This window comes from Petaurus breviceps, unplaced genomic scaffold (genome assembly GCF_028583685.1).
Source record: "Petaurus breviceps papuanus isolate PSGF00001 unplaced genomic scaffold, PetGlider_PUasm1.0 90723, whole genome shotgun sequence".
In the NCBI taxonomy this organism is placed as follows: Eukaryota; Metazoa; Chordata; class Mammalia; order Diprotodontia; family Petauridae; genus Petaurus; species Petaurus breviceps.
Genome location: NW_027187323.1, coordinates 499110 through 510665, shown reverse-complemented (window position 1 = coordinate 510665; position 11556 = coordinate 499110). Strand labels below are relative to the sequence as shown.

Here is an 11556-nt window from a genome sequence, read left to right as displayed (position 1 = left end):
TAGCTATCCCTTCAGGGCCTGACTGATGGGGGCAGAAAAGGTCAGTGCTCCTTACCTGACCGCACAAGGCCTCAAATCATCTTTCCTGGCCTAAACAACTGGGCAGAGAATGGATCCATCAGACACAAAGGCACAAGGCAAGAGGCTGGTTTTTGAAATTTTTCTTTTTAATAAAAAGGCACCTATAAAACAGGTCAATACAGTACAGGCAGCACAGAGACCCCCGAAACAAGCCTAAAAATTGTTTCAAAATAAAAACCAAGAAGATGTCTTCACATATTGTATTTATATATTTATATTTATATATATATTTATATATATTTATATAATGATACAAAATGGCTGGGGGCAGGGGGTATGGCCATGAATTAGGAAGGGGAATAGAGGCTGGTGGGTTGAATTCAGTGATGGTGGAGGGTGTAGAAAGGTGGAAAAATGCCTGTTGTGGACAGTGGGGATAAGGACAGGTGTGGCTCCACTCCCCTAGGGGTCAGGAAACACTAAGAATTGCCAGGGCCTGGGAAGAGAGAAGATGTTGGTAATCCTGGGGTGAGAAAGGGTGATGACCCAAGTTGACCAAGACCCAGGAGGGGCAGAGTGCCCGATGGGAGTGAAAGGATGAGGAAGAGTCTGATGTCAATGAAGGTGGTGCTCAGAAACAAGAGAACTCTGTCCTGGACCCCCTGGGGAACTGTTTTTGGGGAAGGATGGGGAGAAAAGAACTTTATCAGGCAGACAATGGGCCAGGTGGACAGCACCAAATGCCAGGGATGGGGTAGGGTGGAGGAGGCCATATCCCTTTGTATCATGGCTACTGACCTGGGGCCCTATCCCTAGTGGGACAGGAAAGCTGGCAGAGAGAGGGGCAAGTATCCCAAGGGGAAGAGACACCTCTCCTTCCGGAATTGGCCCTCAGCACAAAAGGCCTTCCCTGAAGGCAGGAAAGGGAAAAAAAAAAAAAGGTTCCTTTTTTAGGGCAAATGGGAGACAAAACACACAGCTGTCTATGGCTTTTGATTCACTGTGCCTGTCCCCTCAACCCCCAAGAGCTTTGCCCTGCTTGGGAGGATGGGGAAGTCACTTAGAAGAAAAGGGACAGGAGACTCTTTGGGGGTAGAGAAGGGAGAAGGGGGTTTTTGAGCCTACAAAAGACAGGATCAGGAGGGCCAATGGCCAATTAACTCAATGCCCAGAAGAAACCCATGAGGTTTTTCCTACTTAAGACAGTCCCCGTGGTGGGGGTGGGGTACTGACTCAAAGACTTCCCCTGTTTTCCTTCCCCCTTTAGTAAGAGGAAGTGGGTGGTGGCTTCTGGAGGACATTGGTGTGTGGCACAGTCCCATGGTCTTAAGTAACAAGGTCAGCTCTGGCAGGGGGCAGTTCTTGCTGGCACTATGACAACCTGTTCCATAACTAGGGGGTGGTGGTGGGGGGTGGAGACAGGACTCAAGGATCCCAAGCCATCAGGATGGGGAGAGAAAAATCTTCCATAATCCTAAATGGAACTTAGGAGGGACTGAATGCCCAAGGTCCCTCCTCTGTCATCTCCATTCTGGAGAAGCTTTGAAGTTGAGGTTAAGGTGTAGTAGGGGGAGAGGTAGCAGGGGCAGACACCCCAAATGTGCAACTTGGAGAAAGCAAGGGCCTGACATTGAGTATCAAGGGAGACACAAGGAAGACACACATTCAAATCCATGTGGCCCCTGAATGTCTCAGCAGTATAGTCAGGTTTCCTAATCCAGTCTGCTGGGCACCCTAGGATGGAAGCCTGCCTGGAGAGCCAGAAGCACATTTGGAAAGGAGGAGGTTATGGGGCCACTATGCTCTTGGGGGGGGGTGTGACCTTGCACTAGAGACCTTTCTGCAAATGGTGAGTGTGGGTGTTTGTATGTCCCTGTGAGAGATGTCAGAGGGTTGGTTTTCTTGGAGGGTATGGGGATAGGTGGGAGGGAGAACACAGGTTAGGGAAGAAGGGATTTCTTTTTTCCATTTTTTTCCGAGTCGTCTATTAAAATACAGAAATACAGCACACGCACACACCGGCACAAAGCGCAGGCCTTATTTACAGCAATGATGGCCAATGCCATCCACCCACCTGTCTGCATGGGGGAAGCGAAGGGGTGGAAGGAGAGAACAGAGGCATCAGCTACACCACTGGGGAATCTGAGGCAGTGGTGGTATGGGAAGACAGGAGGAAAAGAGGAAGGGGGCAGAGAGAGAGGAAACCCAAGAGACTTGAGAGAGACAGAGACCTAGAGGCGGCAAGTCAGAAAGACAGAGACTCCAGCAGAGCAGGAAGAAGACAGACCATATCTTCTCCTTCCTGGATAGCTCTCACCCTCCTCCCAGCACAGTCTGGGACCAACAAGCACATGTTAATTCACTGATGCTGAGTAACCGACAAGGGGGAAGGAAAGTGAGACCAACAAACTCCCAAGAAATCAGAATAGGGGAAAAGGGGAGGAAGAAAGGGAGTCCTGGGGGCTGAAACCGAGTAAAAACCCAAACCAAAATTAACCCCGCCCACCCCAACTATTCACCCCAAGCCAACAGCATTATCTGGTTTCCACAGATGCCACTCCAACACACAAGGCCCCCCACCCCCCACCCCATGACACTAGGCCATTCAAAAGTTGTAGGGGATGAGTTTTTAAAAGTTTGTAAAATTTTCCATACCAGATCCTCCCCATCTCCTATACCCACATGCCCCACCTCCCTATCCCAAGCTGGCTAGAAGGGTAGGTTGGCCATGTTGCCAGGACCAGGGAGGTAGCCCATCTGGCTGTCCAGAGACACACTGCGTTGTCGCAGGGGGTGGGACACCATAAGGTTCTGCTGGGGTGGGGGCCCCATCAGGGAGCCTTGGGGAGAGAGCATATGGGGGGGTTGACTGTATACCTCCCCCCCGACACCCCTCTGTTTCATCAGCATGAAATTCTGCTGGGCCATGAGGCCTTGAGGGGGGGACATGACCCCCTGATGGAGGCCATGGGGCATCATGCCTTGCTGGGGGGGCACACCTGTCCTGCCCAATAAGGGCATCTGTCCGGGATGGCACATGGACATGTTGAGACCCCTCTGGACACCCTGCTGACCTGGGATGTTGGGGGGCCGGGAAGGGGTCTGCTCAGCCATCATGTTCTGAAGGTTCATGAGGTGGAGGTTGGGGGGCTGGGTTTTGGGAGGCTGGTTCTCGCTTTTGGGGAAGTATTGCAGGGTGCTGCTGGGTTTCTCCGAGGGGATAATCCGGGACAGGTCGAATTCAGGAATGCCTGTTGGGGTGGGTCGGATCACCTCACTCAGCTCAGGGTCATTCAGCACTGATGCCACACCTGGCAGAACTCCTGGAGGGTACGGCTCGCCCATTCGCCCTGCCAGCCCCTTTCCCATCAGATGCTGCTGGGGTGGCATGGGGCCTGATGGTTGACTAGGCAGGTCCTCGGGGGGCAGGGGCATCCCGGGTGGATAATGCTGCTGCATGCCGGGACCCCCACCCCCACCTCCCCCAGGGGGCATGGCACCATGGGGCTGCTGAAGCCGAGGGGGGAATACCAGCTGGTTAGAGGACATCATTTGGGATGCGTTGGGCATGGGGCCACAAGGAGGGTTCAGGGAGTCTGGGGCACCAGGAGGCATCATCATGGAGTTCGGGGGGGGGGCCACCAGGCCCCTGTGCATTGGGGTGCAGCGGAATGTTGGAGCCCATTGGGTTGGGTGAGGGCAGCATGGCAGGCGGGGGCTCATGAGACAGGGGCTGTTGGCCAGGCAGGTTCATGCCCATGGGGCTCTGGGCAGCTGCCGAGTTCAGGTGCAACTGGTTGGGCTGGTTGGTGTTGATCCCTGAAAGAAAAGGACAAAGGGGTCATATGTGCTTTCTGCATCAGGAGAAGGAAACAGCCAACCCTTCCAGCCTTTATCTGCCATCTCTTCCTTCATTCTCAGTGAGACCCAGCACCCACTGACCATCTTCCTTCAGATCAACGTGGCTGGTTTTTAGGGTTCTAATTCTTATTCTCCCCACGATCTCAAGTATCCTGTCCATAATAGTGAGAAGAAATAGCCCTGTCCCTCCCTGGTTGTCAGAGCTCTTAAAAGGTTCAAATGCAATATGCATACATATATATGTATATGTATATATATATATATATATATATAAAATACGTTACTTAATTTTATATTTTGGGCAACTAGGTGCCACAGTAGATAGAGTGCTGGCCCTGGAGTCAGGAGAACCTGAGGTCAAATCTGGCCACAGACACTGTAACCCTGGGAAAGTCACTTAACACTATTTGCCTCAGTTTCCTCATCTGTAAATTGAGAAGGAAATAGAAAACCACTCTAGTATCTTTGCCAAGAAAACCCCAAATGGGGTCACAAAGAGTTGGACACAACTGAAATGACATAAAAATTATTTCATATATATATATATATGTATATATATATGACAGATATCTACATCTATATCTCTTTATCTGTGCCCTTGGGGGGGGAAGCCCTATGTGAATTTTAAAGATCATTAAAGGTTATTTCTGTTACTGCCATAATTCTTGCCAGCAGCACCATAATTCCTAGCTCATCTGCAGCCTGTGGGGTAAGGGGCATTATACTCTCCTGGCTCATTAACTCCAGCTATGACTGTGGGCAGCCAAAATTCCTTCCCTCCTATTCTGCCTCAGGGGGCCAGAGCCAAAAGGCCAAGTCTCCAAGAATGTTGCTTTCCCACCTGGCATGGTCCCTGGTGGAAGCATAGGCCTATCAGGCAGGAGTTCGTCATCCGAGGTGGCAATGGTCTTGATGGCATTGTGGTATAGGGGGGTGGAGCTGGGCATGGCATATTTGGACATCTGAGACATCATCAGCGACAAAGGGTTCTGGGAGGGGGCGGGATCTGGGGAGGAAGTAAAAGGCAGGCTGGGGTTCATGATGCCTCCGGGGGGATTAGCAGGTGGGGCAGAGGAACTACTCCGAGGGCCGCTGGGAGGGAGGGCACCTACAGGAGAGAGGAGAGAAAAAGATGATGCCTCTGGAAGGCGTCTCAGAGATAGAGCGGGGATCACTTCCCCTCATCCCATGGTACCAGCCTGACCACAGCTACGGTACCTACTGACTCAATACCTTCATGCCCTGAACAACCTCACCCCACAGACACCCACTTGCTTTTCTAAGACAGATCCCAGGATGTTATCTAGGAAGCTCTGAAAGGGCCAGGACTGTAGCAATGTCTTCCTTCACCCACTGGGAGATTCAAGCACACTTCCTTCCTATCTACAGCCACTGGGAAATTCACAAGGTGGCAGAAGGCCCCCGGATTTGGAGTCAAGACTTGAATCTGGGTTTTGCCGTTTGCTGCCTGTGTATGACTTTGGAAAAACTTTTTAAATCCTCTGGGCCTCAATTTCCACATGATTATAACGACTATTTCCTTTAAGTCCTTCCAGCTGTAGGTCTCATGATCCTATGCACTTCTGACTCTCAAGCAAATGGGGCTCCCCCTTGGAATCTCTCCCTGTCTGGTGCTCCTGGGATGACCATCTTAGATTAGCAATGAGCAGCACCTCCCCTTTGTCTAAGCCCCGATGACAACTCACCTTGCTCCAGGTTGCTCATAGTATTGGAAGAGTTCAAGTTGAGAGGTGGCTGCTTGTTCTGGCTGACTCCTGGACTCGGCATGGCTGTCTTAGGTGAGGGCACCCAGCCTGGGGAGGGCACCGCCATGGAGGGAGACTTAAGCCGGCTAGGTGAGCCAGTAGGTGAACGGACGCTAAGGGAAGAGCTGAGGACTTGGGGAGATTTGAGGGGTCCTGGGGGGTTTGCAGAAGGCAGAGGCACCATCTGAGAGGGTGTCTGGGGCGACTTGAGGTTGGCAGAAGGCGAAGTGACCAAGGGTGAGTGCACCTGACTAAGCGTAGGTGATTTCAGGTGACCCATGCCCGGTGAGCCCATCTGGTTAATACTGATGGTGAGGTCTGAGGGCCGTCGGCCCAGCCCTCTAGCTGGGGCTGGGTGCATTGGCGCAGGAGGGGGAGGGTTCGGTGCTGGGGGAAGGGGCATGTGGCTGAGCCTTGTGGTACCCAGGCTGCCCACAGGCATTGAGCCCTGATCAGGGCTGAACATGTCTGGGGCACTACCCATGTCCTGAGGCATGGCAGGGTAGGGTCCTTGCCCACCAGAAAATCCTTGCTGGCCCTGGTTGGGGAACTGGGAGGGCACAAGCATCTTCTGTGGTGCCCCCATCATGCCACTGCCATTCTGGGCCCGGACGCGGGCCAGCTCCTCAGGAGCCAAGCCTTGAGGGCCCATCATGTCTGCAGGGCCCCGCATCTTCTGGGACATCAGCATCTGCTGCTGAGGGGTCATCTGCACGTTAAGATTCATGTTCATGTTCATGTTGACATTCATATTCATGTTCAAATTGCCAGGCCCCATGGGGGCATCCACATCCCTCAGACCAGACTGCCCCATCGGAGGGCTCAGGAGACCCCTGCTGCCCCCAAACTCCATGCTCATGGGGGTGCCTGCCAGGCCCTCTCCACCTGTCATCTGCCCGGGGAAAATGGCCGGTTCCATCTGTCGGTGGGCCTGAATCATACGCTCCATCTCCATGCCCTGTCCCATGGAGTTGCCCGCCATGCCCAGCGGGCGCTGCATACTCATTGTCCGCTTCTCCAGTAACTGGTGCCGCAGCAGTTCCTCACGTGCCCTTGGGGTCATGAATCTCTCCGCCTCACTTTGACCACTGGGATAGGGCACTGCACCCTGCACAAAGTTGCCTGGCCCCCCCATCGGGGGCAAGTCTTCTGTCCAGCCCATACCTGGCCTCACAGGCCTCTGCATGGCATTCATCGGCACGTCCATAGGCATGCTTTGCATGCCTCCAAACCCGGACACCCGCTGCATCTGGTTGCCAGGGAAACGAGGTCCAGGAAATGGGTGCCCTCCTCGGAGCTGCATTGGGTCCTGGACATCCATGGGTCCCCGAAGCTGGGCCCCCATGCCTGGAGGCCACTGGTCCCCAGGCTTGCTATGGTAAGGGGGTGGGGGGCCCCGGACCATCATGCCCCCCATGCCCTGGGGCAGCATCATCTCCTGCAGGGGGCGCCCCCCATGGAGGCCAATCTGCTCCTCCTTCCGCCGCTTCTCCTCATAATACTCCTCCTGCAGTTTGCGCCAGGCTACCTGTTCAGGCGTCAGACTGTCCTGGCTCAGCCGCTGCATCATCATGTTCATCTGCTGCCCCATGTCGCTGCCTGGGTGGTGGCCTGGAACCTCATGCTCCAGCCCGGGGCCTCCCAGGCTCTGCGTCTGGGAGATCATGGACTGCAGGGGCTCCTCGTACTTCTTCAGTCCTCCAGGCGGGGCTGCTGGGGGCTGCTGGGGCACCGGGGGAGCAGGTGCTGGCGGCCCCCCCTCCCCGGCAGCCCCTGGCGGGCCCTTGAGGAAGGGTTCGGCCTCCCCGCTCCGAAGCAGCAGCCGCTCAATGTCACGCAGCGTCTGTAACGAGCGCTCTCGGTGTTCCAGCTGCTCCTTTGAGAGGCCCTCAGAGCCAGTCAGGGCTCGCTGCCCATTGCCTGTGGGAGTTCCCTCCCCTAGCAAGGTGGGACCTCCAGGGGCCCCACCAGGGTCCCCTCCTGGGGCCAGGGGATTTGTGGCAGTGGCAGCTGTAGGGGTGTTGGGGTGGGTTCCCCCTGTCGTGTTACTACTGGTGGCACCCACAGAGTTGGGTGTTAGATCCCTGTGTGTATCCTCAGGTGGCCCCTCTGGAGGCAGGGAGGCAGGCAGAGCTGGGGGGGCACTGCCAGGGGGTGGTGGAGGCGGTGGCAGGGGGGGTGGCTGGGACTGGGGAGTGCCTGCTGAGGCTGTGCTCAAGGGAAGTGGTTCCGATGTAGGTGGCACCTTTGGAGCCTATGGGACAGCAAAAGCAGAGTATGAGGCGGAAGGCAGTAGGCAAAGGAACCCACCTCTCAGACAGTATCAGGCTTTCCCCCAGTACTGCACCCTCAGGCCCACCTCCCAGGAAAGGTTCTGGATTGGGCCCATCTCTAGGCCTTAAAAACACTCACCTGATCAAGCTTGGCACGGGGTACATTTTGCTGGTGGTAGGCCAGAATGGAATCAACTCGTCCTTGCAACACAGCCTCGGCTGCCCTGGATCGTCATGGAGTGGGGAAGAAGAAATGCCAAAAGAAAAGAGCGATGAGGGGCTAGCTGTACCTAAACACCCCGCTCTCCCGAAGCTGCTCTTCCCATGCTGTCCATGCTAATCCCAAGGCCCCAAGTGATTTGCTAAGACATCTGGACATACATGTCCCCAGGTGAAATCACAGAGTAGGGGCTGGACAGAACAGATGCATGGTCCCCCAGCAGCACTTACGTGTTTGCAAGGTGGGTGGTGAAGACGTAGACAAACTGAGCAGTTGGCTTTCCTGGGCCTCCCAGACCACCAGGGCCCTCTGGACGAAGGCCAGCTGGAGGGCCGTGGGGGGGTCCGGGGGCACTACTCTCATTGAGAGGTGGTGGTGGAGCTGGACCTGGGCCTAGCTGTGTGGTGGCCATGGCTGGGTCTGCTACATTACAATCTGCAGTGGGAGAGGAGGAGGAGAGAAAGTGAGCAGGCTGATGGCCTCTGCCCAGCCCAGGTCCACCAAAGGGGGATCACAGGTACAGAGAAGTAAAGTACCGAGGAAGACTCTGGAGCTGGGGGAAGATCATGGCTTACTCATCAGAACTAGGCTGGAGCCATCCCAAGCAGTTAAGACACCTTTTCCTAACTAGTTCACAGTGACAATCTGGTCACAAATGCCCTAAGAGCTTATGATATTGTTTGCTTGGCCAATTTTTGATAACCGGTCGCTATGGCAGAGAAAGAAGGGATGGTGGCTTGAGCATGTGTGTTTTTATGTATATATACTGTACTCCAATCGATCAGCCATAGGTGGCTGGACTAGAAAAGCACTAGGTGAGGAAAGAAGAAGAAAGAGGAAAGTGAGGCAGGGCAGGCAGAACCCTGCTCTAGAACTCAGGTAAGTGAAGTTCCAGGTGCAGTTCCTCACTAGGATTTGCCACATGACCTTGAGGAAGTCACCTGAACTCTATACACTTTGTTTTTTCTCTCCTATACAATAGAGATATTAATAATGCCTACCCTATGCCTCCTGGGAATATAGTGAGGATGAAGCAAGTTAATAGCTCTGTGGGATGTAAGGTATTATCAGACTTTCATGACCATGACATGGACTGAAAAAACTGGAGGGAGTTCTATGTCCAAACAATGCGAATGCAGTCAGGATCACAGTGTCTATTTCAATATAGACCAGCAAAGAGAACATTTCTGTTCCATAACTCTTGGTTTCATTCAGTCACTTCACAAAAAAGCTGATCACAAGGGTTGTGGTGGTGGGGAGGGGAAACATGAGAGTATGGCTCGGCGCCAAACCACCCCAATAGTAGAAAAACTATTTAAAGTCTAACACCTCCTAACAGTGGTTCACAATAACATCATTTAAATCAACAAACATGTCCTATGACACGTGAGGTTCTGAAAATGATTACGATCCAAATGAGAACACCGTAAGTACCCAGGAGGGACATGAGTGCCTAGGAATATCCAAAGAGTGTGAGAGAGGAAGATTACTGTTGGCTGAGGTGAAAGGGGAGTTATGGAAGGCTTCATAGAAGTGGGCTTGAAGGATGGGAAGGCTTTCATCCCTGTAGCCATTCCAGATCCTACACTGCAGTCAGGCCTCAAACAAGCCTGCCCAGACTGACCATGGTGACCTGCTTCCTGTACCACAAAGGTGTCAAACTTGGGCCCTGGTAGCTAGGATGAGATTTAAATGTGCTGGGGAAATGTTTAACAAAAGAAATACAATATAATATCAATAATATTAATTTGTAGCTTTCTACGATGTTTCTACTTATGTTTGACACTCACTGCTATGCAACATGCACAGAGATAGTCTGGTCTGCTAGTTGATTCATTTGGCAAACATTTGTTAAAATGCCTACTCTGGGAGTGGCTAGGTGGCTCAGTGAATAAAGCCCCAGCCCTGGAGTCAGGAGGACCTGAGTTCAAATCTGACCTCAGACACTTAACACAAAAACTAGCCATGTGACCTTGGGCAAGTCACTTAACTCCAATTGCCCTCCAAAAAAGCAAAAAACAAAACAAAAACAAAATGCCTACTCTGCTGGGTGTTGCCAGAGATTCCAAGTTTAGAAAAACCATGATGGGGGGGAGGGGGGCAGCTAGGTGGCACAGTGAATAGAGCACCAGCCTTGGAGTCAGGAGGACCTGAGTTCAAATCTGGCTTCAGACACTTAAAACTTACTAGCTGTGTGACCTTGGGAAAGTCACTTAACCCCAATTGCCCTCCTTTCCCCCCTCCAAAAGACCAAAAAAAAAAACAAAACCTGATTGTGGACAGGCATCACAGGGCTTATGGTCTAGGAGGGGGCCGATACTAGTCATCTTTACATGGGAAAATCTTTTCTCTCCAGCTACTTTGTAAGGTCCTTCACCTGAAGGAATTTGTCTTATCCGTGCACTCAATACAAACTGAATGAATGATCAATCAATCAATAAATCATCAGGCATTTATTAAATGCCTATTATATATAACAGGTACTATACAGTAACAGGGGAAAATTATTTTGTACTGGTCCTGTCACACAAACTCTTGGTATCCCTTGTGATTTTTGTGACCCATTTCTGAGGTGGTCAGAAGAAAGCAACTGGTGCCCAGGAACACAGTGGAACTAAATAGCCCACAGTAGGGCTGAACCCCTGACTAGGGCTACTCAGCAAAGTCTCTACCCAACAGAACTAGCTAGTTGTATCAGAGAAAAGCGTGAGCCAGCACTGCCCTCCCTGACCAAACCAGCAGGTGGCAGCACAGGCCAAGGAGCCAAGGTATCTACTTAGGCTTTCCAGGGATGAGGGTGACTCATTACCCCCAATTCCTTTCAGATAGAGGGAAACTGAGGACCAGGAATGGGACAGATGATGACCAGTGTGGGGGCGGCAGTAGGAGAGGGACCTAGCATGTGACTCTTCTGGGCTCTGGTTGGAGATAGGATGGGGTCTCGGCTGGGACTTGCCCCTTAGGGTACCTTGAAAGCCAGAATGGGAGAATGTAAAAAGGGAAGGGTTGGGGGACCGCTGATTCTGGGGATCTCTGGGTCTGACACTAAAGGGTTCTAGGTAAAGCTGCCCTGTCACCTACTGTCCCCAGCTCCAAGACTTGACATGGTTGGATGGGGGCTCCTTGCTAGGGTCTTGGCCTCTATGGCTAAAGATGAAGTCTCATCCCTTGTGGGAGGAGCCTGGGGGCCTCTTTTCCCCAAAGCACCCCTCCGCCCCAACCACCCACACAGGACAAAGACTAAGGAGCCCTCCTTTCATCTATCTGAAGGTCTGCATCCTTGCCCAAACGGGAACTCACTATGGGTGGCCCCAATGGGCTTGTCGTCCTCATCGCTGTCAGGCCCCGAACACCATTCGTCCCCACTGTACGGCTGCTTCCTCTCCAGCACACAGCGTCGCTTACTCCTTGGGGC

At 52.8% G+C, this 11556-nt stretch overlaps 1 protein-coding gene across 1 annotated transcript in view; it reads right to left on the bottom strand.

The window, feature by feature from the left end:
- Nucleotides 1-146: 146 nt before the first annotated feature.
- BCL9L (BCL9 like) overlaps nt 147-11556 on the bottom strand; it is a 34647-nt gene continuing 23237 nt past the window's right edge. The window contains 7 exon segments of the mRNA XM_069066638.1: nt 147-3657; nt 3659-3840; nt 4724-4990; nt 5589-7902; nt 8061-8145; nt 8372-8576; nt 11442-11556. Of these exon segments, the coding sequence (XP_068922739.1) occupies nt 2731-3657; nt 3659-3840; nt 4724-4990; nt 5589-7902; nt 8061-8145; nt 8372-8576; nt 11442-11556 (4095 nt within the window). The 3' untranslated portion in view covers nt 147-2730.